This window comes from Penicillium longicatenatum (assembly GCF_028827895.1).
Source record: "Penicillium longicatenatum strain IBT 33135 chromosome Unknown contig_2_segment0_segment0, whole genome shotgun sequence".
Lineage (NCBI taxonomy): Eukaryota > Fungi > Ascomycota > Eurotiomycetes > Eurotiales > Aspergillaceae > Penicillium > Penicillium longicatenatum.
In genome coordinates this window covers 6,616,785-6,643,316 of record NW_026643120.1, presented here as the reverse complement: position 1 = coordinate 6,643,316, position 26,532 = coordinate 6,616,785, and the positions used below count along the sequence as shown (strand labels likewise).

Sequence of the window (26,532 nt, the reverse complement as noted above, 5' to 3'; positions counted from 1 at the left end):
AAGATAATCAAAATCCAATTATTTTAATTTCGCGGTCCGAATGTTGTACCTGGCTCCATCATCTCCTAATACAGCAAATTTCATGAAAATCATAACCGTACGACGTAGCAAACGCTCTCCGCTTCAATATGAAACGGGGCTCCGCTTCGTGCCAGGTCTCCATGTACAACATCTGGAGTACATGTTTGTGATGTCAATACGTGCAGACTCAAATCCCCGCAATGACCTCACATATCAGAGCCCAGAAACGTTGAAACGAGATTTTTGAGGAAACAAACGTATCCAAGGCATTTCTAGATTTCATCCATGGGTTTCGAAGGGAAGAGAACAGCGCCTCACCGGAAACGATAACCCGTTCCCTGTTTTCTCTCACGCAACTCCAATTGACGGATCATACGATCAAACAAGGTCTCACGACTGATGTACGTGTCGAGTTGGGGAAGAATGATCTGTGCTACAAGCAGTACCCCGTACTCTGTACTCCAGGACTCCGTAAATTGTACAACATGGCATGTTCCCCTCATAGGTGGGTCTTACTCCCACATATTAGGTTCAGAATCACTGTGACTGGCTCCTTAGTGCTTCCTTGGAGACTTGGTACAGTAGATGTAGTCAGTTAGTTATTGGGCGCCGATCATATGCCTGAGTGAGTAATTGGAGACCAAAGCTTGTTCTTGGACAATGACGCAAAATCTTCCCCTAAAACTTAGAATCCACACGGTGAGAAGTGAGATATAGCAAAAGAATTCGGCGAGCTTTTCGTCAAAACCTTGCGCTTTCCCACCCTGGCTGCTACGCTTATGAAGCCCTATAATATCACTCATAATACCGCCAGAATTACTGTTCTCTTATGGTGCTTTGCCTCCAGCTCTGACTTCGTAGCCAAGGCTGCTAATAGTGAGCATTTCACCTTTGGTTGTTTCCTGACTACAACGAATAATCGGTAACACGGAAATACTAATTTCCGATACTCAGTCTTAGTAGAGCAGAGAGATGTAGTAATAATTATGCCAGAGTTAGCACACCCGCTTATAGTACATCCGCTCATAGCACACTCTCGCCTATAGCACACCCGCTTGTAGTACATCCGCTTATAGCACATCCGCTTATAGCACACTCCCGCTTGGATGGACCCACCTTTTCTTGAATTTACTGTACCAAGACCGGCCACCCAGTTTCTAAGCCTGAATTAAGTGGTGAGATTCAAAAGTTCTATTTAATTAAGCAATGAGAAGTTTGGTCGTGATGATATTATACCATTTAGTCAATCATTGGATCACATAGAGGAAGATATTGCAGTTGAAGATGAGACTGATGGGCAAGATAGTTATATTGATATGGAGAGCTTAGAAGCACGAGATTGAAGAAAACGGGCCACCACCTGAGACATTATCTGATTCTGAGGTAATGGGTCATCTACAAGATTTATCAATATGAATTGGAAACAAAGAAAAGAGTACAGCAGACCATATACGTCCGGTTGAGAGCTTAATCAGCTGGGTAGCTCATGCGGTCGATCTATCCGAGCATCCGAGCAGAATTATGATCACGATCGACTCCACGGTAAATATGGTCTTCTTGACACTTATAAAGGCTTAGTAGAAGACGAAGATGTTAAGAAAATTAACTTCATAACATAATCATTATACATATCATTATACATACCATCGTCCCACAGCTGCAAGGGTAATGCTCTGAGAGGTGGGCAGCTCGCAGGAGTCGATTTTTATTCATACCGCGCAGTTGAAGAACCGTGTGCTTATAGTAGCCAAGTAAATAAGCCGGTCTCTCCACCATGAAGACAGGAAATCGTTAACGCGACATCTTTAACACGGAGTATCGGATCACCCGTAAAATAACCAATGTCAAAACACCCTCCACGCACACTCGCATCAAGACCGCACTCATGCGCCAAAGATCCCACCCATTAGCCTCTCCAGTGATATCCTTCTGTCCCTCCAAGAAAAGTTCAATCATCAAAGCCGTAAAACTGAAAAAGAACGCAATCATTGCCCCAATAATGCGTGCTAACTTATCCTCTGAGAAATTTCGGCCCTGATCTTTGGATGACTCAGGTTGAGGAGAAGCCCGTTGGTCATGCGTTTGGGTATTGCGTGTGTCTGACATGACTTGTTGAATGTATGGCAGGAGAAGTTGGCCAAACGGATAACCCAGGGAGCAGCCTGCGGTATAAATCAGGGCAATGGCGGCGGCGAGAGTCGCAAAGGCAAGGATAATGTGTATCACGATGTTCAAGCATGAGGCAAAGGTTGGGATATCCATTTTGATAAGATGTGAGCTTGGATGGGCTGAGAAAATTGAAAGAGAAAGAATAAGTTGGGGCAAGGGATTTTGGGACAAGGCTATATATTTATACACGATGTGTACTGTATAACAGTTAAGTGGGGTTGTGGGTCCAAAACTTGGAAGGGATGCAAGTACAGTACAGTACATTGAGCAGGAGTGATAGAGATTAGTTCCACAACACAGTTGAGTAAAGCACATAATTCCACTCAATTTTACAACTTGGAATTAAAATAATCCCATTCGGATAACTGAATTCAAAAATACTTGATTTACAGCACTTGGAATGTTTGCAAACTTAAACTAGAAAGTGACAACTCGCCCTTCTCACAGCCTTGTTGCAGTTTGGTGCAGCACAAGTATTGCCACCCAGGGGGCCAACGACAACCTGCTTTGTCTTCGCCACGACCAGGAATCAGGATCAGAGTTAACATCCAATACAAGCTTAAGCAGTATCCACTCTGTATGAGTTGGCTACGAGGCCTGCGGTATCAATGTTGACGCATCCTGATTCTGTTAGGGTGAGTGTCTGTCCGGTACAATCATCCGATTGGTGGAACGCGATTTCTGGAATAGCACATTAGATTAGAGCTCATTGAATTACAGAGAGCTGAAGACACAAGAAGCTCACCTTGGTTATCGGAGTCGGAGTCTTCTTTGGTAACCTCAACTGACTGGGCATTGGTGCCACTGAGACCGGTCGACTATAGATATTTGTTAGAAATGCATGGTATTCATGTCCGGTGAACATACAAGACATGTGCCACCAACGTTGTTCACAACTTCGAGTTCTTCGCTATTGCATTCAGAGCCGACATAGAAGGTCAAGGTGTAAGCATTCGCAGTGCTGAGCAGAAGCAACGCGGGCACGGTTTGGAAAAGCTGCATGCTGATTGATGCTTGAAAGTGCTTCTTTGACAATAGGAGGTTCTGGTAAGTTGATGTTGTTTTATTTTGGTCAAGATGCCTTATTTGATCGAGTATTTATATTTCTACAATCGAAACTAATACATACGTCGGTCCAGACGGGCCAAAGTTTCAAGGGCGTAATTATGCATAAATCGATTACATTATTTCCCACGAGGCTGTCGGTACAGTGGGTAAGGAATGCTTGGTAAGGCTTGGGGTTGCTTGTGACCTTGATTTCTATTCCTTCGCCCGAGCCGAGTGAGCTGGTGGCCCCGGGGGCTGAGATAAGTCGCGCTTGCGTCATGGGCCAAAATTTATTCCTTGTTACCTTGCTGATCTCTCACCATTCGCTTGATCTATGCCTGTGCAATGAGTGAGAAATGCTTAGTAAAGCTTGAGATTGCTTTGTTATCTTGCTGATCTCTAATCCTTCGTTCGGGCTGTGGAAGGGGTGAGTGAGGTAATAGGGGCTGCGACAAGTGGCGCATGCGTCATGGACCACGACTTTTTGTTGAATTGCCGATCCATAATCCTTTGTTCGGGCTATAGAATAACTAAATGAACTACTTGGGGGCTAGAATAAGTCGTATGTGCGGCGTGGACCAGGTATATACACTGAAAACTTATCATAACAGTAGTATCCACAAATTCCTGGCCCGACCCATGACCTCAACAGTCTTGGATAACAGTGGGGAAAGAACCAATCGATGGAAGAAGGAATCAACAGATGAAACCACAGCCCCAGGTCAAACAGGATAGTCATAGCCTCGAAAATCTCAAAAATGCCTCACCAATTGGACACGACCAGACAAGATCTATAGAAAGGCTTGGTGAACATATAAAGGACAATGTTCCCCTGAGGTTGTAGGCAAACCATCAGTACCATTCACGAAGAAGGAGATCCTCGGAATGCATCTATCCAAGCAAGCCTGCCTCAACCTGGCCGCCCTAGTAGTGCTCGTGGCTGCAGTAACAGCCCTGCCGAGCACCAGCCAGGATCTTGCCATCCGCACACCTGGAGAAGTCGACCCTCATTCAGGCTGGGATGGAAGCACCGGTCTTGCTGAACGCTCTCGGGTAGGATATCTGGGCAACGCAGCAATCTTGCTCGGCGCTATAATCACCGGCAGCTGCACCCTGTCCGGAATCAACCCGGCCGCTCTACCAGTCTGTGTAGCTGCCATTGGATTTGCCTGCATTGGAGTCTTCATCAATCTGCTGGGCGCAGCTCTCAGCGATAAACGAAGCTTGGCTTTGGACGACGACGCAGACGGACATTTCAAATTCCATTACCCCAGCATTGGGGGCGGAGCAAGCATGTTTGAGCAGGTCCAGACTGCATTCCACTCTGGCGATGGACTGCCGATCCATATCGCCGACACCTCGTGTGAGAACAATCAGACCTGCCACCGCATGTGGTACAGCAAGGTCGAAAAGACTGGAGCGTCAAATCAGACGCGAATCTTTCACCATATCCATGCGACTCCGATCAACCACGATTTCCGCAGCAACTCGACAACGAAACGTTCATCGGTGCAAGATGCCGATGACAATGTCACTGAAAAATCGGGGGACAAGTTGTATGGTGGATACGTGTTTGAAGATTTGCAAGAATCAACAGACGAAGACATCCTCAACGTGGGAGCCAAGGCGGGCGGCCAAGAAGTGATTGATAAGATGTCGGATCAGTACACAAACCAGAACAAGAAATTCAACACTGAGGGAATCTACTGCATGGACTTCGACACCGACTCCCACACAGACGCTGGTACAGCAGGTTACTTATGGTATTATAACGATCAAAGCTCCTACCCATCTGGAGAAGAAGATTCCTTCATGGATACCTGTTCGGAGGAGGCTACCAACTAAATGGATGAAGCATGACTTGACCCTGAGGACAGACGGCAATTGGCGCCTGGTGGAACGAGAGGCAACACATGTCAGATATCTACTTGATATCAACCTTGGAAAATAAAGTCAATTTTAGAATAGAGAAGGTAAATTCATCGTCCTAAAGATAAGTGAAGAATACCTGTACGGTTAGTCAACTTCCAATTATTGGAAACCCAATGTGAATTACCTCATGTGATGTAATGAATAACGTACTCAATAAGCGAGCTGTACTTGTAAAAATAGACCTCAGAGTACCTCGTAGTGATCGGCATTGCGTACGGTGAAGCATCATAGTACGGCTCCTTCTGATCCTGTCTTGAATTTTCAAAAGTGTTCACGACCTTTGCTAGCCAGTCAGTCAAATTCAAAGCCAAGAATGCACATGGGAGGGGATCAGAAGCAATTGCTGTCGCGATCAAGCTGTCAGTGCTATTTTTGTTGCCACTGCTCCCCCATCACATCCCACTACCCCGCCAAGCCCTTGGAACATGATGCATTGAGATTTCTCGTTGATCACATGGGGAATATCATAGCTTACTATTATTTGCTGGACCTATGGTACTCATTTCCAGGTCTCCGTACTTGTTAAATAATCTTCTCACATCCCGATACGGAGAACTGAAGCGTTCCAAGAGTTTAGTGCTGACCAGGCGCGTTTTCTACTAGCTGCATCGCTATTGAGATTGAGTGAAGTTGACGATCTAATCCCTGCAGGGCTGCATATTAAGGCATAAGCTGATTAGATGTGTCGAGTTTATAGAATCCTTCTAGCCAATCGGGCAGAGAGATACGTCGGCAACAGTTGCAGCTCCCCTGGACCCTTAATAAGGTGTGATCTAAGAATAAAGAACATCGACGCCACAGGGCTCAAGCTGCACCCTATTACCGAGGCCCGAGCCGTCATAGATGGCGGGTTGCCTGGGCTTACTATTTCTGCACATAGGGATTCCGTGCGCAGAAGCAGACTCATTGGTGATTGACGAATGATCGAAATCTGGGGCAGGTGACTCAATTCACTCTAGGCCAAATTGGGCCTCTGTTGACAAAGTTTGTATGTATACTCCCTGCACGAGTGTAGATGGGACCAAGAGAATAAGGCATCCCATTGAATTGACGGTTCCCATCTGAGGTATGAATACCGGTACGTTCCAGCACCATTTCTTTCTGCTCGGACTCTTCATTTTGACCATCCAATTCTTTCTGAAATACAGTCGCCAGTCCAGCAAGGACCTCGTGACTAGTCAATCAATATGCTTCTCAAAACAATCGCCGGATTGCTTTTCTTTGGCTATGCCAACGCCGCAATTGTGATCTCGCTGGTCAGTACCAGTGGAGTCAATATTCCGTACAAGGTGGAACCTGATGGGAGTTGCTGTAAGTGGATCGAAGTCCTCTTTCCCATCTCCCCTAGTCCCAAACAGAGAAGGTAGCTGAAATGGTTCAACAGTTTCCCTGAACGGCGGTACCCTTGCGCAGTTCAACGACCATCTCCAACAAATGAAGATTCCAAGTGGCTATGAATGCACAATCTGGGAGTACGTCTACTCCTACCCGCCAGCGAGTCAATGTATAAATCCACATGAGGGCTGACAGCAATTAGGAACTACAACTGTAATGGCAAACACACCAACGCTCTCACCGGATCTCCGCTCGTGAACGGAGTCTGCCCAGCGCTTTATTGGAATTGGGCCTCGGCGGCGTCATCTTTCAAATGCTGCAGAGTTACATCTAACGGAAGTTGGTGCGCCGGGTCAGTTCCGAAATGTACCTAAATCCTATAGCGTGGGAGCATAAGTTCTAGTGATTTTAGTAGTGACAATTAGGCGACCAGCTGCTGGCCAAGTTCAGGGCTCTAAGCTATTCAACCCCGTGGGATTTCTCTCAACTGATTTCTCCTACTATTTTCCTTTGAAAATTAACCATATACTGCTATTTTGACTTCTGTTGATGTATCGCATTCGTCTTGTATGCAATTTAGTTCGTACGCAAGACTTATATCGGTTTTGATTGATAGGGTAATTCAAGGTTCTTATACGAGGGAGCTACTTTGCAGACAGTACTCAGTAGACCGACCAGATCCTGCAAGCCAGGTCATCATAGCCAAGGAAACAAGACCATGATGATGATCCTATCTAGGCAAGATGGGGGTGAACGTCTGCTTCCCCCAGTTTCCTTCAGTTGTAGCCTGAAAGGAGGGGTGAAATACTACCAGCAGTATCATTGGAAGAAGAAATTCTTTGCGTGTTTTTTTCTGACGTTTGCTCGGAGGATTCCTTTTCTCTTGAATTTGGACACGTTCTCGAGCCTCTTCATATCTAGAGTAGGACTGGTGATAATGCGGCGTAGAATGTATGAGAATAGAATCAGCGTTAATACGCAGAGGCCTGCTGTATTTATTATGACAATTTCAATTTGCTTCCAGGAAGAATAAGGTTCCTATAATTCTAATAAAATGGTCTGTTCTCCCTGGTACATGGATTGAAGAGGAGAGTTTGGAAGTTTGATCTGTTTATCTTGGTCAAATCCTTGTCTAAAGAGCAAACAGGGCTTAATGCAGTGACCTAGAATGACGAATATCGGCACATCTGATCCCCTCCATCTCTCATCCTGGCTGCACAACCCACGTCTACAGCTGAATACTAAACACGATCTACACAAACCCAAATTTCACTCGTAACCAAAATAAAAGGTCTCATCTGTATTTGGTATATGCAACATCATCGCGTCAAGAACTTTTGGTCCTATTGACTGGGAGAACAACCCCCACAGATCGTAAAGCTGTTCATCCGCAAGTGGAAGATGGAATTCCCGTCAAATGAACAGGGTGAATCTTCTCATCTAACAAAAAGGAAAAGAGAATAAGCAAACAGGAAATATGGGAAGAAACAAATTTAAACGCCCGACACCATGGTGCACCCGGTAAAGAAACCAATCGACGATGATTATGAATGGGTCTCGTTTCGGAAGCCTGTAGAGGCTGGGGATGTAGAGCCTTAACGGCGCTGGTTGGAGAAACTGTGCTTTCCGGTGAACTATAATCGTTGTTAGAACCAATTCCGTAAACTAAAAAGGATGAAAGGAAACATACCAAGTGCTTGGGAAGAGAGGCGGTGGTGTGACGATCGGCCTCACCCTGGCGAGCCATACGGTTCATCTTCTTCTGTCCAAGCTTGAACAGGCGGTCAGCCTTGGTGCGAGCCATCTCGTCAGTAACACCGTCGTTACGACGATCAGTAGCAGCCTGGCTACGGGCACGGCTCTTAGCACGAGCAATGGCCTGCTTGGGATCATCCAGGTCCATAGCATCATCCGCACCGGCGTCAGGGCGGCTGAGAGGACGTCCGCGAACCACGCTCTGGGAGCGGGCACGGTCACCAGCAGCATCGACATCGTAACCAGCAGAGTCGAGACCACGCTCGAGCTGAGAAAGCTTCTTGGCCTTGGCGCTGCGAGGAATTTGCGCGCGGTTCTTGAGGGACTTGCGCATCTTGGCGTCGTTGCGCATAAGCACACGCTTCTCGCGGATCAGATCCGCCTTCATGCGGTTGTCGGCATCCTCGGCATCCTCGACACTCTCGTCGGAGTCGTAGTATCCATCCGCCTCGAGCTTCTCCTCCTCCTCTTCCAGAGCAGCCAGCTTCTTCTCGATATCGGGGTCCACGAAATCGTAAATGTTCTTGCCGTTCCACACCTCGGGAATCTTGTCGTGATTCCAGTCCTTGTTGGCCAATGTGTAGTCGCGCTGCATATCGAAGCTGTAAACACCGGCACCACCGTTCTCCTCCTCCAGATCGCGCTCGAGTCTCGGGCGGTTGGGGTCGTTCTTGTCGTATTTCTTGAGTTCCTTGACAGCCTCGGGAATGAAGGTCTCGCGCACACCACCCATGGGCTGAGCAACGTGAATACGGGCCAGGACATCGCCCAGACGGCCACCGGGGGTACCGGCGGTGTTGGAGCCAGACTTGAGCTTCTGCGAGACACGCTCGGCAAGCAATTTGTCACAGGCGGCGTTCTTGACGGCGGAAACACCCTCAGTGGTGGTGCAAGAAGCCTGGAGCATCTCAACGTCTCCAGACTTGAGGATCTCCTGCAGCTGGGCCTGCTCTTCGGGGTCCAGGTCCTCGGGACGGCGGACATCAATCTTGTTAATGATAATGTACACAATCTTGTTGGCGAACAGGGGCTTGATGCTGTGGTAAAGCTTGATCTGGTCCTGAACGGAGTAACCGCACTGCTCAGAAAGATCCATGAAGTACAGAATGGCAGAGCGCAAGTGAGCAACGGCGGTAATAGACTGCATTTCAATAGTGTTCATTTCCTCCAGAGGGTGGTCGAGAATACCGGGGGTATCGATGGCCTGGAAACGCAGGTACTTGTAGTCGAAGTGACCGACGAACAACGACTTGGTGGTGAAAGCGTAGGGCTGGACATCGACATCCGCGCGGGTGATGTTTTTCAAGAAGCTGGACTTTCCAACGTTGGGGTAACCGCAAATCAGGAGAGTGCGGGTGTTGGGATCAATCGAGGGCAGACGACCCAAATGCTGGCGAACCTGCTCGAGGTAGACAAGCGGGTCTTTGAGACGGCGACAGATGGTGGCCATACGACCGAGCGCAGCGCGCTTCAGCTGCTTGCACTGGAACAAAGATTGCGCATATTTGATGAGACGGACATAATCGCGGGAAACGGTTTCAATCAGGTGCTTGGCAGTCGAAACCTGACCGAGGGCGATGCGGAAGTGGTCGGCGTCATAGAGGGTGTTCATCAAATCCTTGTCTGATGGCTGTTAGACCCCACCCGGCTGAAATTGGACCAGATAAGAAACTTACGGAAAGGATGAATGTCCTGCAGGCGAGGGAATCCATCGAGAATAGCCTGGAACTTGTCGCCGAAGGTCTCCTGAGTGTACTTGACCTTACGGGTGTAGAAACCTGCCCGAAAAAAATTTGATCAGCAATGTTGCTTTTATCGATAAACCCGATAACAATTTTTTTGTTGCGCTCGCCACCGACGAACAGTAACTCCACTGGATTGAAATCGGATGTGGAAGAAGGATTAAATACCTCTGATACGGCTGATCTTGAAACCGGCACGAATCTGAGTGGGCAGTTGTCGCTGAGTACGGCTCAGGACAATGTCCAGGAATTCCTGGTGAGTGGGCACAGGCGCAATCTAGCGGTGAAAATAGATTAGCAGATGAACCTTCAGAGTTGAGGAGCAGAAATCAAATATTTAAGCTGTTGACTCACATCCTTCCACGTTGTCTTCATGATGGGCCACAGGAGTCAAACTGGGTGCTGTAATGACTCTAGGGTGGAATGATTGTTTGAGTCTGTTTCTCCATGAAAATTTTGGTCGGGATATTTTTCTGCCGGGCGGTAGGCAAATGCGGGGACCAGGATTGGATACGATAACCGAGACTTTCAAGGACTTTATCTTCTCGTTCAGACGGCTTTTTTTGGTGTTTCTCTCTATTTAATTAAACAAAGTCATGCTCATGTACATCGCATTTCGACTATGGTACACAAATCCTTGTGTTGTGAGGATGTCCAGCCTTTGGGGTTTTCCGTCCATAAGTTCCATAAAGACTAGCCATCACAATCCCAGTAAAAAAAAAAAAAAAAAAAAAGGAAAGGAAATAGAAACGAAAAAGAAAAAAAAAAAAAAAAAACCAACTAACTCCATTTTCTTTCAACCCTAAGAACCAAAACCGAAGACCGGACATGAGTGCGTAACAGGGGGCGTGAGAGAAAGAACCTTGGGAGATATCAAAGCGGACAAGATGGGACGAAACGAAGCAGACCGGAGGACTGGCCAGACACTGGCCCACAGGTTAGATGCAAAATACTGGTTGTCATAAGCTTAGCTAGACTCATTGCCAAGCTCCAAGACCTGTTGAGCAAATACATTAGTATAAATATACGAGGAAGCGGTTAGGGAAGGTGATAACATACCAGATCCACCCATCCACCACCGCCGAACTGGCACTTGCTGGGGCCGTGGCTTTCGAAGCCAAATGACTCGTAGAATGGAACCAAGTGGTCATGGGCGATGATTGCGATCCGATCGGCAATCTGGGCCTCCCGGATCCGGTGGATGTACGACTTCATCAAGGTGCTACCGACCTGCTTGCCCTGGTGCTCGGGCAGCACAGCCAACGAGTGGATAGCAATAGTGCGACCGCCCTCTTCATGGCCAACAGCTTGACCACATTCAAATGTCCAGCGCTCACTCTTCCAGTCGCTGGGTAGGCGCATGGATCGATCCGTCACGCTCGGCTCCGAGGTACGAGTAGCGATGATGTGTCCAACAAGAGTCGCCCGAGGCTTAGGCTGATCACCATAGAGCGGTAACGTGAAAAGGCCCAGGCTCAGTTCGGGACATCTCGTGAGGCGGTAGATAAACTATATGAGTGGATCCAATTAGTCAAGGGTCCAGCCACACCTATGCAGAGTGCCGAAATGAGGGCTTCAGGTGACCTTTAACAGCAAGCGATGAGCTACGCCACGAACGGTTACACGCTCCACGCTCCACGCTCCACGCTCCACGCTCCACGATCTCGATGATAAATTCGCAAGGGGTCTGCCCTACCTTGTCACGCGAGCAACGCTCTGCCTCTGGGAAAGCATTCTCCACAGTGATACAGTCCTCCACGTTAGAGGTAGAAAGAAGCTGAACGAACGGGTGCAGCTCATCGAGCTTTGTACGATGGTGTGTTGGGGGCCGGCGGAACCAGTATGGGTATTCATTGGAGTCCTCCTCCTGGTCCACTGCGACGTAATCCCCCTCCACTTCCTCCTCGTCGTCGTCCTCGTCCAGCGGGAACCCATTGGCTAGGGCAATACCCGCACGGCTCATAATCCGGGAAAGCTCGCTGTTGCTAGGGTTGCCGAGCGACAGATCCGTGGCGTTTGACAATGGCTTCAAACCGTTGTCCTGGCCAGGCATGGACTCCGAAGGCTGCTCGCTGGGATCCGACATGGTGAATTGAGAAATCGGGAGGAATTTCGAGTGGAGCGATAGGTGGGATCTGGTGGCAGATGGATCTGGTGGCAGATGGATCTGGTGGCAGATGGATCAGGCGTGCTCGTTGGTGGGTATAAGCGGCACTTGAACGATTGGGGAGTTTTTTTCCTTTTTTCCTTTTGGTTGCAGGGGGACCCAGCTTGGTGGCGCCGGGGAACGAGGGGATGCAAGTCTAGACCGGTGGAGATTAGTTTATCTGCAAGCAATAATAATCCCTCGGATTGAATAAGTTAAAAACAGGAAACTGCTCTGGTTTCAAAGGAGATGAGTCGGTGGCTGGTCATCCGCGCCCGCAGATAAGAATTTGCGACGACAATGTGCGCAAGGAGGGGCAGCGGGCGGGATGGGATGGGAAGCAGGGGGGCAAGACGAGAAGAATCCGGGGCTTTCACATACAGGTTTGAAGAAGATCCCAAATGATCGCAAGAACTGGACGTTCGTGAGATCAATACAGAACGTAGGATCGGATTGAAGGGAGAGAAAGTGAAGAGTGGCGGGGCGATGTACAAGAAACCCCAGGAGTACGCGATTCTGCCCCGGTTACCTCCCTTGTCAGCAAGTTTCCCCTCGGTACTGGTGACTCAAAGCGGTCACGGCGGACCGATCGAGCTCAACATTATCTATATATTTTATTTATTCTTATATCCGAAATTTAACAGAGCATTGAAGTAGTGAATATGTTCTATGATTTTAATCAGTGTGCGTCATTATGGTGGGGAGTGGGTTCTCATAGGTCAAGCTCTACTTTGCTCCACGAAGTATGGGGATAAGTAGATCTGGAGGAATACACCAAATCGGTAGGAGAAGGAATACAAAGCTCACTTAATGACCTATATCGGAACAAAGGATCAGAATATCACTGGAGTTGAAGCTATCAGAACTGTTAGCATTCCAAGCTGACTCCTAGAGACGACACCATTGACATCTATTATGTAGACTGTAAAACTCCCAGAATGTTCAGACAACTGGATATGAGGGGTAATTATTGAGCACCTTGGAATAATTTAGGTACATCATAAATATAGAATATGGCCTGGTAATTGAAAAGAAACCCTTGGCTTTAGGTAGAATCAATATCTAAGTAGAAATGATGGTCCGAACTACGGAACTAGATATGTTGCTGTTCCGTAGCTCCGATACAGTTCAAGGATCAGAGCGGCCCATATGCAGGGAGCTCAGCTAACATTGAAATGTGAGAGGAACGTGGCACAATAATTCCACGAGCTATATTCATGAATCTCTACCCTTGGCAATGGACTTATCCCGGCCCGGGTAAATTATCGTCAGGGTTGGGCTGGAGACCTTAAATCCATCCATCAGGCGGTGAATCGCAACCGAGGATGCGTCATTCTCCATCTTCCGGTCTTTGACATTTACTTTTTCTAAGATATTTCTCCTCTTGTCCTGTGATTGCTAAATCCCTTTAACGGCCAGTTGTTGACGGCCTCAAAATGAGCTCTCGGGCACTCAACTGGCCTCGGACCTCGCTAGCAAAGGTTGATATCGGACCCGAGACCCGAAACATCAGTGCGCCACGAAGCTGACCGTTTACTAGCACCATATCGCTCGCCCCAATGATTCAACATTGATATCCCCGGTCCAGTCACTTTGTGTGCGCGGCCACCAGATTGCCGAGTTTTCGAGTACCTCTCAAAGGAACGAGCTCGGGCGCCGTGCCAAAGAGAAGCTGCTTGACCGGGTAAGATCGTATGCAATTCGGTGACAAAAAAAAACCATAACTAACCATTGAAATTTCGCCTCTATAGGAATTCTTCCTGAGTCTCCTGAACTCGGCCTCAACAAAGCGAGAAGCAAAACAGTATTTGTCTCGATTCAAAAACAGTTCCCCCAAGCCCACTCCAAAGTCCGATGAAGCTTCCAAGGAACAAGAGTCCCAATTGCCTTCCGGAGTAAACTTGGGCTCCTTCTACGGTGCCTCCAGAGCAGTCTATGACAGTCCCGTGTTCCGGCAAAACACAACTCCAGCTCCACGCGGACAGGAATCGTTCGAGAGATTACATCTTGCTCTGATCAAGATCACTACACCGCAATCGCTCGATGACTCAGTTATCAATGGCGTCGCCAGGACTCTGTCGCAACTCGTTCGGCTAGGGATGGCATGCTGCGTAGTCGTTGACCCTGGCGATACGGATATTACTACCATGCGACAAACCGCCATCGCACAAGCTAATCGACTCTCGGCAGCGGTCGATGGACAGCCTGATTCGAAAGCCTTTCGCTTGGACTCTGCACTTTCAGTCTCTGATGAAGGATCGAGTCAACCTAAAGTGTCGTCTCGGAAAGGGCTTCTAGCACCACTTCGGGACGGACACGTCGTTATTGTCACACCAGTCGCGTACCTTGAGGAAAACCCAAAGGCTGTTCCAGTGTCTGCAGATGATGCTGTCATTGCTTTGACCAAAGAATTTGCCGGGCTTTCCACATACCCGGACCCCGATGAAGACCCTGCAGTGACTGCAGAACGAATTGGGGCTTTACAGAAGGAGGTTTCGTTGGACCGAGTGATTCTTCTGCACCCACTCGGAGGAATCCCTGCCTTTAGAGGTCCTCAGGACTCCCATGTCTTTATCAACATGGAACAAGAGTTCGATGATATTGAAAAGGAGCTGCTCCAGATACGAAGTTCCCTTTGTGGGGAAGAAGCTGATACAACAGCTAGCGCCCGTCTAGATACAGCGTATTCAATCTTGGACAGCAACCCCTTCTCTAAATTCGCTACCAACGAGGTGATCTCACCCCAATTAGAGGTGTCAGAGCAATTGCCCGGGTCCACGACCATGAGACCGATCCTCGATGGCCACCTGCAAAATCTTCGTTTGTCTCAAAAGGCCCTTGCCCTGCTACCAGCGACAGCGTCAAGCGTCATCACATCTCCATATGAAGTCGCTAATTCGTCGCGTCCCGCTGAGAAGACTACGCCAAAATTGTCAGCCGTTGGAACCCGACGCCAGCGTAACCCTCTCATTCACAACCTCCTCACTGACAAGCCTCTTCTTTCCTCATCGCTCCCGCCAGGCCGCCGTGGCCCCGTCAATGGTCGACGACCCAGTGCGCTCAGCCCCCTGACAGCCCATACGACCTTTGTCAAGCGTGGAATGCCTCTCACTCTTCTCCCAAATCCGCATGTGCAGGTATGGTCGGCTGAGCATCAGCCACGACTGCAACTCAACGACTCATCGATCGATCTTCCTCGCCTAGTGCATCTCATCGAAGATTCTTTTGACCGAAAGCTGGATGTCCAGAACTACCTGGAGCGAGTCAACGACCGCATCGCCGGCCTTATCATCGCTGGCGAGTACGAAGGTGGCGCGATCTTGACCTGGGAAACACCACCCGGCGTCGTTGATGACGGAAGCCCAGAAAGTGTTGCACGCATGGTTCCCTATCTAGACAAATTTGCTGTCCTCAAACGCAGCCAGGGCGCAGGGGGCGTTGCTGACGTGGTGTTTAATGCGATGGTGCGCACTTGTTTTCCCAATGGAGTCTGCTGGCGCAGTCGCAAGGACAATCCGGTCAACAAATGGTATTTTGAGCGATCATCTGGTACCTGGAAGCTGTCTGATAGTAATTGGACTATGTTCTGGACTACTGCAGGGTTGCCGGAAGATTCGCAGCGGTTCCAGGATTATGAGGCTGTTTGTCGAGCTATTCAGCCTAGCTGGGCCGACAAGAAGAGTGTGATTGATTGATGTATATAGACTGTGAGATATCCCTTGTATATAGTGACCGTCATGCGAAATAGTATATAAGATCACAGAATAAATCAAAAGTTCTGTTCTGTTGAATTATCTTGAGAAGGTTGGTAGATATCAGTGATCACAATCAGGTATAGATCGGCCCGCGTAATTGGCTCCTGAATCCCCAACATCAACGTGACCGCCCGCAATCATCTTTCCTCCTTCACGGCGTCATGTCACGATGCCTATCTGCATAGAGTGCTCGTACCCGGTCTCGCACCTGTACAGTGCTTACAGTCGCGCCGATGATCGCTCCCAAGGAAAAGGCGTGCGATTGACCCAGTGCCCGCGCTGCCAACGCTTCGCCGACAAATATGTCGAGTACGACTTTGTCGTGATCTTTATTGACCTAGTACTCATTAAACCACAGGTGATGCTTCTATCCAACTATTAGAAGCTCACAACTAACATGTCACATGAAAAAGGTCTACCGACATCTCCTCTTCAACCGACTCGGTCGCGATGATGACCGATTTGATGTGAGAAGCGCTCCGCCCCATGACATGACAGAAGACAAAGCTAACAAATCGCTCTTCAGCGCTCAATCATCCGCCTAGGTGTCCTTCTCCTTTTGTTCGATGTGTACTTGACTTGGGCACGTCTCGAGAAAGATCCATCCCTTGCGACAACATTCATCTCTCGTGCTCCAATCATCGTGCAATACCTCTTCTTCCTGACCCTAAACGCCCTGGCCACTCTCGCACACCACCTCACAGTCCGACTAGTTGCCTCGATCCTCGTGCCCAAACGTCATTATGGTAGCGCGACCGATACCACAGCTACACCTTCCCCTTCAGGCCCTCCAACACCAACAATCAAACCCTCTCCTTCGTCGCAAGCACTAAACACTCAACAAGCGAACACCACCCAACCAAAACTCACACCAAACCTCGCCCCCTCAGATACCCTCTCCCCTCACGATGCATTCCTAACCCCACAGGGCCTACACCCTTCCGCATCTGCAACCTCCATCTCGCTCCCACCACCAGCAAGACCAGCACCCCTCCGCCGCGCCTCCACAGCTCCAATCCAAAATATCCAACCGCTCCCTCCACCAACAGCCGCAGGCCCCACAGCAATAAGTACCGCATTGCTTGTAAGCAGTTGCGCAAAGCTATTTCCCATCCTCCTGGTAATTTGGGGCTCAGATGGCAGCGGAAACGCAAACAGAACAGACAGCAACAATGCGACTCCACGCGCAACTCCGCACGGCGCATTGCGAAAAGAAGCTACAAGCATGCTCAACGCCAAGGCAGCTCTATCTTCTACCCGCGATGCAGAGTATTCTTCGTCTTCGTTAATAGAAGCGTGGCTTGCGGCTGCGGAATCATTGTTGAGACCTTATTTGCCGACTAGATATCTTACAGGCTTGTTTGATGTTCTTGCTTCGTTGCTCTCGCTTGGTATTGTTGATACACATCTTGTGCTGCTGAGCAATATTGAGGCTCTCTACATTCTGCTTGGATGTGGGTATTTGAGGGCTGTTGCTGTTGCTGTTGCGGGGCAAATTGCTAGGTGGGCGGTTCAGAAGGTTATTCTTGGGGCTGTGGGGGTTGGTTAAGGTTGACGATGGATACACTCTTATTTCATGTATAGACAATTCTACCTAGGTTATATTTGGCTAGGTATTTAATTCTTGATAAATCATGATCCACTGAGCATGAGTTCCCATAAACCATAAAACCCAAGCTATACATAGACCTCGGAGCTCAGATGCAGGTACATATCTGGTAGGTAGGTAAAAACACACAGATGAACGAAGCAAAAGCTCTTTAGATTACAGTCGGAATAGAACATCATAAGTATCAGTGGCATTAACCAGACCTCTGATATTGATTCAAAACTCCAGATATTTGACAGCAGCCACAGCCACCAATAAAAGAACAGCAATTGAAAGTAATTTATGTTATGCCCATCTTCTATGGCAACTCACCTAGCAGGAAATCCGGAGACAAGATCCAACGATCACGCTCAAATCCAATATAATATGTCACAGAAAAAAGAAAACCCGGACCCGAAATAGCATAAACTAACGTGCCGAAGAAACAAGAAAATAAAACGACAATTTAATTGGGTACCCGTCCAGGGCGGATATCAGATCTCTTTGGCGAAATGAGGGGATGCAATTGTGACAGGAAGACGATGGCTGTAGGTAGGTATCAGTTAGCACTGGGATTCTTTTTCTCCAAGATTGGATTGGATTGGATTGAAGGTTAGATATCGGTTGAGATGTACACGTACCCCACATCAAGTAGCAGGAGATAAAAGAAAGGATGAGGACGCTGCGCCAGACACTAAGCAAATACGTTAGTTTGATGTTCGCAATCTCCGGGTATATCTTAGCATAGGGTAGACTCACGTCAGGTTTTCGCCCTTCGGGCTGAAGAACCAGGCAGCCAAACAAGCGGCAAAGACGACGATCATGCCGATGATCAGACTCCAACTATAACAGGCATTAGTTCTTGTTGCTTTCTTTCTTGCCGCAACGGACAGGACAGATGCGATGTATATGGACGATTGACATCTGAAGATCCGCATATCGTATGTGAACCAGAGCCAAGTATGATCCCTCTACACCGCAGCTCGCCAAATATTTGACTGAACGTACCCGTTGGCCATTTTGAAGGGTATTTATTTCCAAACTTCGAAGATTGGGAGGATGAGTTCGGGTCGGCTGTTCGGATTCGAGTCGAGACTGGGCGAATGGTTCAGGAGATCGCAACGGCAATACAATGCAACACTTGAAGGCGATCTTAATTATGCGCTAGGCAAAAGTATTGATGTCGTAGCCAATATCGCAGGGAGTGGACTCGGGTCAAGGTGGTCACTTGGGGGTTCGTAATGGAGTCTTTGCGGGGAATCGACAGGACCGCGGGGAGAGATTGATATGTGGTCGGAATTTAGCTTTGTGTTATTCCGGTCAAACACTGGTGTGGTCCTCCTCAAAATACAGTAGTCGTGGGGTTGAATGGGAGAGAGGTAGACTGGTTGTTCGGAGCTCCTGGAGCTAGCGGGGTTGCCTCAGGCCTCCAGGGCGGTCACCGCAAAACAACTACAAATTACGGCGTACGGAGTACACGTGGGCCAGACTACTGATAGGAAATACTGTGCCATGGTTGCAAGATTTTCAGTCTATGAAGTCAAAGCGAAGTAGACAAATTAATCATGCCTAGGATCTCACTGAAGCAAAAAAGGGGATAAATACAAAAACGCGACCCGGACTACTCTGTTGTATGCGGAAGGCTTGGGAACTAAAACAAACTACGACGCCTATGCGCCTTCACGTGCCTTGCGGTAGCTAGCCTGTGAAAAAGTTAGGAATGGAATCGGTTGGTAAACATGGGCATGCCTATCTCACCTCCTGCTCGACCTGCAGCGCATCCACAGTTGGGGCAAGCTCGCTCAGGATCTCGTAGGCTTTCTTGTGGAACTCCAGCTGGGCGGCGATCAAGTCGGCCAAGTTGCGCAGGGGCTCGGGGGTATCAAGGACCTGCAGTAAGGGGGAACAAAAGTTAGCAACATATTTTGACAGAAGATATCACCGTACAAAGAGCAATAAAGCCTCATAAGAAAAACGTACATTCTTCATAACGCTAACGGCCTCCTCAGTCTGGCCAACGAACTCATCTTCAGCCTGCTCAATCTCCTGCCGGGCATCCTCGCTCAGGTTATCGAGATCGCCACGAGCAGCAGCCTTCTTGCTGGCCTTGACAGAGTCAAGTGTCAGACGGGCGTTCTCAACGTTCTTGCGGGCCTTGGCGGCGAACATCAAGTTGGTGTTAAGGGTGGTGTTCCAGCCAGCCAGGAAGCGGGACTGGATTTGGGAGTCTTGGGCTAGACGGGCCTCGCCAACCTTCTCCTCAGCTAGAGCATATTTCTCCAGGGCGTTGGCGAGCGGGTCCTCGCCATCCATGCTCTGCGCCAGGGTCTGCGAACCCGCGAGCGAGGCACGTGCGATCGCATGGTTGAAGGTCTTGGGTTGCGGTTTGGCGGACGGGGGTGCAGTCAAGGCAGCCTGGGCCTCAGCGGGGGAGCTGGCCTGCGACAGGAGGCTGACCTTCTCGTTGATGGTGCGACCAAGGTCGTTGAAGGACTCGCGGATGTTGGGAGGGTAATCATAGGCCTCGTTGGAGTATTGGGAGCTATTGTGGGGATCGTCATCCCCGTACCAGTCAATGGATTTATCTTGTATGCGACTTCTAGACAGGTAACACTTACGTCACCTGCAACAGCTTCTGGTGAACCAGCTTGAGCGCATCGACGCGCTTCTCGAGCTCGATGTATTCATCGGGGAGTTGGGTCTTGTCCTCAGCCTGACCAAGCTGCTCCTTGATCATCTGCTGGGTGCGCTGCGCAAAAGGCGTGAAGTTGGCGCTAACCGTCAAAACAAAAGCAAAGTGAAGTTAGTAACTATTGGGGCCTACAAGAACGGAGGGTACGTTGTTTTTATTGTGGGCGATCCCCTGAGCGGGGAAGAAACTGGAGACTCACCTGAAGTTCTTACCGAATGCCTGCATTCGATCCATGATTGTAGAATTTGAGGAAGCGAAGGTGGGAAAAGGAAGTACAACGGGGTGAGATGAATGAACAAACAGCTACGAGGAGGTGCGATGGTTTATCCCGCGGCGCTGCACCGCCCCACACCGCACCAGCCACGGTTTCTTCATCCAACCGACTTAAATCAAGCCAGATAAGAGTTTTAATGAAATTGATAATGGAAAAATACACAGAGAGAAAGTTATGGAAAATAGAAATGCAAAGTAATAAAAGATCTCGTTAGTCCGTAAATCATGTCTCGTCTCCCAAGAAGTGTAACCTTAAGTCAAGGTGGCCATCATGGCTCGCATCACCCGCGAACTAGGTTCTAGAACAATGTTAGCATTGGAAGTAAAAGCCAAAAATATGTTTCTGCAGACATACCTCTGCGTTCTTGACGGCGAGTTTCAATTATCTCCTCTGCATTGCCCTTGCTGTCAATGATATCCGTCTCACGCTGTCGCGTGATCTCAATACCGCCCTGTCGCTCCAAACGCAACAATCTCATTTCCTCTTCTAGATCTTCAACGTAGTCTGATACATCATGGTCGCTGTGTCGGGGCCGCATCACAACCAAGGTGCCGGAGTCACGAGGTCTCGCCTCAATGCGTTCTTCAACATGGCTAGATCGAGGCTCGATATATCTAACGGGAGACGACACGCGACCGTGTGTATGCACCGATACAGATCGTGGCCGGGAGATGGTATGCACGCGAGGTCTCTCAACAGGCCGCTCAATCACCTCCTCATACTCGTACTCATAATCTCGGGGGTGAGAGGGTGCCTCGACAATAAAAGTCTCGTGGCTGGCGCGGGGGGTGTGATGAGACTCAAGCAGGAGATGCTCCGTTGTAACCCGCTCGCGTGGCCGTTGAATTTGCAAGTATTCGGCTAGAAGGATGTCAGTACAAAATGTCCTTAACAAGCAGTAGCAAGTCGCTTCACTCACTCTCCTCGAGCATAGGTCTTCTAAACTGTCGACTGAGAGTGATCACTTCATCAATCTGCTCCTTCGACAAAGCCTTTTGGATAATGATGGTATCCTCCTAATAGCCAATCAGCACAAAGATCCCCACGGACAAAGAAAAACACATACCTCTTCCTTGAAAGGATATCCCAAATCCAAGATCGCATGAATATGCACAAATTTGCGCGGAATGCGCGTCTTGCCTTTCCGCGGGTAAGGCTTGTCTTCATGCCGGCGTCGAGCCATACTTCCAGAACGTCTGCGATGACTATCCCTTTCCTTAAACTCACGAAATTCTTCGTCGCCGTAGTAATCCGGCTCAGCGATACGAATATCCTCGTAAACCTCACGCTCCCGATAACGACCTGGGGCCGGCCGCAGCGGTGGCTGAGGCACCCTCGGAGCCCTAGGCGCAGGCTCCATCTTGCGTCTAGGAATACGATCAAAGGTATCAAGGGACGACTGTCGCCTAATTAAACGTGGCGGAGCGAAGGATGGACTCTCGTCTCGGCGACGGCGACGGTCAGACGCCACCAGGGGTCCGGATGTGTGAACCAGGTGCTCGTCTTCGTAGTGACGGCCCGGAGCGCGTGCGGGCGGACCGTAGCGATCTTCTTCTTGGAATCTGAATTCGAAGCGTTCATCTTCCATGTGGCGGGGTCGTGAGCGGGCTCGTTCACGTTCCATTACTGGTGGTCCTCGCGAGTATCTGTCATATCGGTCGCGAGAGTCGAGGGTGCCCGATGACGAGCGATAATCCTCGTAGCGAGACATGTTTTCAGTGGTGTGGAACGAGGCAGATTTGACCGGGGTTTGTTTGTTTATTGAGAGTGCCTTGTGAGGAGGAGGTGAACCGTGGATTATGACGAGGGCGGCTGACTCGGGCCGCTGATGGTGGGGTCGGCGTCAACCACGTGTGAGGGTGGAGGGAAGGTCAGATACCAGGGCTAAGAATGTTGAAGATAGGAATGTGGCGTAGGTTTCAGCTTGCACGTCGAGATCGAGATTTTACTCTTCAGGCAGAAGCCAAGGCAATGATGACATTGGCTTTTGTTTGCTTTGGTGTGGGGAGTTGGTCTCCGCCACACTTAGTCCCTTTTAGTCTGTACTACTGTATGTCATCATGCCTAATGTAGGTACGTTGTACATGTATATGCTGCGCCCTTGACACCGAGCGCACCCGGGTTAAACTGACGACCCTGTGGCTGGAAAATATCACCCGGCAGGTTTCATAGTCCGTATGGAAAGTGGCTACTAGACGCAAGGGTATGTGAGGTGGGCTATCTATAGCCTATAGGGATACGAGGACTAAGAGTAGATACTTGACAGAACTTGGGTGGTAGGGCACATATGCATGCAATAGAGTGACAAGTCTCATTAGCTAGTCTGGATTCCTTACAGTTCTAGATTTTGTAAGTCACCTTCCAGACTCAAGAGCCCCATGGCCAAAAATGCGCGGTCGGGCGGCTTAAAGGTGACAAACCGCCGATCATCACTATACAATGCTTCCGCCTCTCTGTCGATAACATACTGTGGCTGGAGAAAATTAGTCATGAGCCACGCATCAATCAGATTTTCACCACTTACAGGATCATCAGGATCATCACGGTGACGCTCACGTTCACTCATGAAAGATCGCTCATATGGAGGTCCCCGTCCATGTTTAGCCGCAATAATCCAAGAGCTCTCGCATCCACCTGCGATAGCATCAGAAGTTTTCCACCCAGTAAGCCGCGAGACTTCCCTCAATTTCGCAATGGTCCAAACCCGCTGCGCATGATTGACATACTGCACACCAGCAAAGAATATCGGTAGAGTCATCTCCGTCAGCGAAGAACCGAGGGTCGGGCTCAAACTACCAGCTTGGAGGTTGTAGCGTTGTGGGTAATAGATACCGGCCGTGATGCGGCCTATCATCTGTGCGTAATCTGCAGTTGTAGGAGCGGCTACACCGGCAGCCATCATCATAGCTGGGGGCAGACAAGGGTGGAGGCGGTGCAGTAGGATTCGTCCAGCGTAATACATTGCCCAGACTACGGCGATGGTGTGTGTACGGTATTGCAGGGCCGGTCCAAATGGAGAATCAATGACGGTTGTCACATCTGCGGGCAGTGGCTGGAAGTCTCGACCCAGCGCCTGAACATAGGCATCCATAGCAACAAGGATTTCTTCCCATTCACGCTCTGCCTCAGCATATGTAGCTTCCTCACTATGGTCCTCCTCTTCCGGTGTTTTGGGTTGCCCACGTCTATCATAAACGAATGCTGTAGGTACTTGAGCTGGAGGTTGCGGAGGCACCATACCGTACATTGGGGGCCCACCCGGTGGACCTGGTGGGCTCGAAGGTGGACCTTGGGTTGGTGGGCTTTCCTGTGAGGACTCTGAAGGGGCACCAGGGCTACTTCCGAGATTAGAGTTAGACGAGCCAGATGAAGGTGGCCCTGGCGGCCCTGCCGGTCCATGAGGTCCAGGTCTTGATCCCCCAGGCGGTCCACTGCCACCAGCAAAACGGCCCATGAACCTAAAGAGCTCTTGGCCTGGCCTCCAGGCTATCCCCGATGCACGGGAATTCTTAAGCTTTCGCCTGCGGTCCCGTTCTCCAAAATCAGATATACGGCCAAGCAGTAGCCAAAGGTGATCAGCAGAGCCATAGACTGCATCTATTCGACCGACCGCGGCTCGAGGGGGACATTGGCTTCGAAGATATTGAGGCATACTTAAGACAAAGTTAGCACGTGAAATCAGTCTTTGTGTGATCAGAAGACTTACAATGTCTTTTCACCACTGATCAAACTAAGAAACACGTCTTGTTTGGTGAACCACCAATACAAGTCGCACTGGATGCGGAAGCTCTCAATGTCTTTCCGAGAAAAGTGCTTCCTTGGTGATTGATAGTGGCCTTCAATATGGCCAAACTCGTCGTAGTTAACGACTTGCCCCATTATAGAGCTAATTAGAGCTTGATCGATGGCATTTTCTTTTTCAGAGAAGGGGTCATCTTCAGATACTTCGCTACGATAAGAATGGTAATATTGCCCCGGCGTGTTAGACCACCCCATTTGAGCTCGCTGTTCATTAACCCTGCGCCGGTGAGCACGAAGGTCTCGAGCCAGACCCGCAAAATCAATTTCTCGGATCAACTGAGCAGACCCGGCCACATGACTATTCCATTTACTGTGATCAGCCGACATGACCTCGTAATAGGCCAGAAGTTGAGTAGCCGCCATAGTGCCAATCTGTTTCCGTCGACCTGGAAGACCAACGGCACGGCCTAGACGTTTCAAGGCATAGTGGTAATGCTTCAAGGAGACGGTAGTGGGGGCCTGTTGCAGGTATGCAATATGCAAGCTGCTGACGGCGAGGATGGCTTGTAGGAGAGCCGGATGTTCTAACGCTTTGAGGGCAAGTGTATAAGTCCACAGACCTTGTTGAGCGGGTGGAATTACGCAGCCCAAGTTGATCGAAGAATCGGTTGGGTGCCTCTCGAAAACCGACAACGAGGGAGCTGTCGAATGGATAAAGTGCGCGAAAATACGGGCTGTCTTGGGGTTGTTGAGCGGCGATGATCCCAGCGACGGGTGGTATGAGGACAGGATATTTGGTTCGTTCAGGTGAGTAGTAAAGGAACGCATTTGACGGTCATCATGATTGGCAGAAGACATGATGAGACTGAGCTGGTTAAAGCCCTCTGTCTGAGTTTGGTCCTCCAGTTCCTCGTCAGAGTCGACGTCATAATAATCTTCAGCTTCATCTTCAACATATACAATCTGCGGTTGAGAAGGCGGGAAGTAATGTCCAGGGGTAGTAGGCTGCAGAGACTGTTCAGGAAACTGTGGGTAATGGTAGGTTGTATTCGTAGACTGAAAGGACTGTATGTTCTCAGCAGAGATATCTTCTAAGCTTTCAGAGCATATCTTACCTGGGGTAAAGGATTCCTGGCATAGTTCTGGTTTGTGATACTTGCCCAGTCGGTAATGGGCTGTGGCAGCTGAGAATTCACCACATTATGTTGGATATTTTGGTTATTCTGGCCAGCAAGCTGAGGCTGAAGTTGCCCGTAATTGAGGTCAGAGGGAAGTGTCCCTGGCCCAATTTGCCCTGTTGAGTGATCAGGCCATTGCTGAGGTACCTGCGCCGGAAGTGCTGGGTAATAAAACTGCGAATGGTCAACCATCTGCTGCGTATCAGGTTGAACCCTTCCAGATACTGCAGCTGTTGGAGCAGGATACTGGTACCCTGAAAGCATGTGACCATCTAGTCGCGGTGCCAACATGGGATGTTGTGCAGCCGCCGCCGCCTGTTGAGGCGGCAGCGAGGCAAAATCATTATAGAGCGGAACTCGCATATTCTGCTGCTGCATCTGATCATCCTGTACTTGCGGCGGGCCATATGGCCCCAAGATTCCCAGAGGGTTCTTGAAGACCACCCTCTGGGCATAGCCTTCGCAGCTACGCTTGGACTTTACACAGTTAGCACATGTGGGCTTCTCTTCGCCACATTTAATACGACGTTTCCGACAAGCTAACGGAAATGGTCAATATTGAACTTGGAATAAAGCAGGCCCGCATTTTCACCACTTTGACGTACTTAAACAACCTGTTTTGGTGCGTTTCTTAGGAAGTCTGCGGGGCGTTTGGGTTCTTCCCGGCTCGGCAGAACGGCCGTTACCAGAGTCGGATGCTTGGGCTTCCTCGTCAGCCATGGTCGCGTGGATTAAACCAATTTTTATCGGCAATTGTCAGCCTGGCTTAAAGACATGGTGGGGCTGGGGTGACAGAGAGAGAAGGAACGGGGAAAAGGGTTCTTAGAGGGGATAGTTGACGGCGGAGGCAACGAGAGTCTGGATCCGATCCAATTTCCAACTCCACAGGGCATCGGTGCCGAGCAGGAGATCACCCGCGATCAACCATGTGTGACATTGTATCTATGATCCCTTCAGCTTTTTTGTGCATCCTAGCTTATGGCTGATTCTCCCTCTCTACACTCCTGTTCTCGTTCAGCCGTAAGATCTGACAATAAGCCCCCTGACCACATGGCTCGGTCTGGCTTAATCCCCCTGCCTTTATTAAGGGCCCAACGCTAATGGCAGAGCTTATTCCAGGCTAAAATTAAATTGATGGGCCAATGCTGATAGCGGTT

General features: G+C 49.3%; 12 protein-coding genes across 12 annotated transcripts; 4 read left to right on the top strand and 8 right to left on the bottom strand.

Annotated features, from left to right (window-relative positions):
- Window positions 1–1,812: 1,812 nt before the first annotated feature.
- N7484_005000 (uncharacterized protein) lies at window positions 1,813–2,283 on the bottom strand (the record flags this gene model as incomplete). Its single annotated transcript, XM_057115420.1, has 1 exon — window positions 1,813–2,283. One exon carries the CDS (start codon window positions 2,281–2,283, stop codon window positions 1,813–1,815), a length of 471 nt encoding a protein of 156 aa, XP_056975560.1.
- A 466-nt stretch (window positions 2,284–2,749) lies between these two features.
- N7484_004999 (uncharacterized protein) lies at window positions 2,750–3,192 on the bottom strand (the record flags this gene model as incomplete). The annotated part of the gene is made up of 3 exons (XM_057115419.1): window positions 2,750–2,871; window positions 2,936–3,008; window positions 3,058–3,192. 3 exons carry the CDS (start codon window positions 3,190–3,192, stop codon window positions 2,750–2,752), a joined length of 330 nt encoding a protein of 109 aa, XP_056975559.1.
- Window positions 3,193–4,122: 930 nt separating this feature from the next.
- N7484_004998 (uncharacterized protein) lies at window positions 4,123–5,082 on the top strand (the record flags this gene model as incomplete). Its single annotated transcript, XM_057115418.1, has 1 exon — window positions 4,123–5,082. One exon carries the CDS (start codon window positions 4,123–4,125, stop codon window positions 5,080–5,082), a length of 960 nt encoding a protein of 319 aa, XP_056975558.1.
- A 1,274-nt stretch (window positions 5,083–6,356) lies between these two features.
- Window positions 6,357–6,696, top strand: N7484_004997 (uncharacterized protein; the record flags this gene model as incomplete). Its single annotated transcript, XM_057115417.1, has 2 exons — window positions 6,357–6,480; window positions 6,554–6,696. The coding sequence occupies 2 exons, from the start codon at window positions 6,357–6,359 to the stop codon at window positions 6,694–6,696; spliced, it is 267 nt and encodes an 88-aa protein (XP_056975557.1).
- Window positions 6,697–7,787: 1,091 nt separating this feature from the next.
- Window positions 7,788–10,531, bottom strand: N7484_004996 (putative GTPase NOG1). The gene is made up of 5 exons (XM_057115416.1): window positions 10,356–10,531; window positions 10,170–10,278; window positions 9,936–10,037; window positions 8,195–9,882; window positions 7,788–8,138 (listed from the first exon to the last, which is right to left on the bottom strand). Exons 1-5 carry the CDS (start codon window positions 10,374–10,376, stop codon window positions 8,100–8,102), a joined length of 1,959 nt encoding a protein of 652 aa, XP_056975556.1. The 5' UTR covers window positions 10,377–10,531; the 3' UTR covers window positions 7,788–8,099.
- Window positions 10,532–10,968: 437 nt separating this feature from the next.
- On the bottom strand, window positions 10,969–12,087 carry N7484_004995 (polyamine acetyltransferase; the record flags this gene model as incomplete). Its single annotated transcript, XM_057115415.1, has 3 exons — window positions 10,969–10,998; window positions 11,061–11,510; window positions 11,698–12,087. The coding sequence occupies 3 exons, from the start codon at window positions 12,085–12,087 to the stop codon at window positions 10,969–10,971; spliced, it is 870 nt and encodes a 289-aa protein (XP_056975555.1).
- Window positions 12,088–13,583: 1,496 nt separating this feature from the next.
- On the top strand, window positions 13,584–15,842 carry arg2 (acetyl-CoA:L-glutamate N-acetyltransferase; the record flags this gene model as incomplete). Its single annotated transcript, XM_057115414.1, has 3 exons — window positions 13,584–13,628; window positions 13,688–13,831; window positions 13,899–15,842. 3 exons carry the CDS (start codon window positions 13,584–13,586, stop codon window positions 15,840–15,842), a joined length of 2,133 nt encoding a protein of 710 aa, XP_056975554.1.
- A 229-nt stretch (window positions 15,843–16,071) lies between these two features.
- N7484_004993 (sterol homeostasis protein ARV1) lies at window positions 16,072–17,451 on the top strand (the record flags this gene model as incomplete). Its single annotated transcript, XM_057115413.1, has 3 exons — window positions 16,072–16,260; window positions 16,316–16,369; window positions 16,429–17,451. 3 exons carry the CDS (start codon window positions 16,072–16,074, stop codon window positions 17,449–17,451), a joined length of 1,266 nt encoding a protein of 421 aa, XP_056975553.1.
- A 505-nt stretch (window positions 17,452–17,956) lies between these two features.
- On the bottom strand, window positions 17,957–18,509 carry N7484_004992 (uncharacterized protein; the record flags this gene model as incomplete). Its single annotated transcript, XM_057115412.1, has 4 exons — window positions 17,957–18,036; window positions 18,132–18,184; window positions 18,250–18,333; window positions 18,499–18,509. 4 exons carry the CDS (start codon window positions 18,507–18,509, stop codon window positions 17,957–17,959), a joined length of 228 nt encoding a protein of 75 aa, XP_056975552.1.
- A 651-nt stretch (window positions 18,510–19,160) lies between these two features.
- Window positions 19,161–20,416, bottom strand: N7484_004991 (BAR domain-containing protein; the record flags this gene model as incomplete). Its single annotated transcript, XM_057115411.1, has 5 exons — window positions 19,161–19,193; window positions 19,249–19,380; window positions 19,471–20,032; window positions 20,109–20,264; window positions 20,382–20,416. 5 exons carry the CDS (start codon window positions 20,414–20,416, stop codon window positions 19,161–19,163), a joined length of 918 nt encoding a protein of 305 aa, XP_056975551.1.
- A 291-nt stretch (window positions 20,417–20,707) lies between these two features.
- N7484_004990 (uncharacterized protein) lies at window positions 20,708–22,167 on the bottom strand (the record flags this gene model as incomplete). The annotated part of the gene is made up of 4 exons (XM_057115410.1): window positions 20,708–20,754; window positions 20,811–21,317; window positions 21,376–21,472; window positions 21,523–22,167. 4 exons carry the CDS (start codon window positions 22,165–22,167, stop codon window positions 20,708–20,710), a joined length of 1,296 nt encoding a protein of 431 aa, XP_056975550.1.
- A 621-nt stretch (window positions 22,168–22,788) lies between these two features.
- On the bottom strand, window positions 22,789–26,095 carry N7484_004989 (uncharacterized protein; the record flags this gene model as incomplete). Its single annotated transcript, XM_057115409.1, has 5 exons — window positions 22,789–22,929; window positions 22,981–24,109; window positions 24,163–25,262; window positions 25,313–25,914; window positions 25,981–26,095. 5 exons carry the CDS (start codon window positions 26,093–26,095, stop codon window positions 22,789–22,791), a joined length of 3,087 nt encoding a protein of 1,028 aa, XP_056975549.1.
- Window positions 26,096–26,532: the final 437 nt, after the last annotated feature.

What these genes read in the sequence shown, in the direction of transcription:
- N7484_004996 (XM_057115416.1), bottom strand. Translation starts at nt 10,376, where the DNA reads ATGAAGACAACGTGGAAGGAT. An exon ending in TGAAGACAACGTGGAAGGAT is followed by an intron (nt 10,279 to 10,355) that starts GTGAGTCAACAG and finishes TTTCACCGCTAG; the next exon opens with ATTGCGCCTGTGCCCACTCA. An exon ending in GCAGGACATTCATCCTTTCC is followed by an intron (nt 9,883 to 9,935) that starts GTAAGTTTCTTA and finishes AACAGCCATCAG; the next exon opens with ACAAGGATTTGATGAACACC.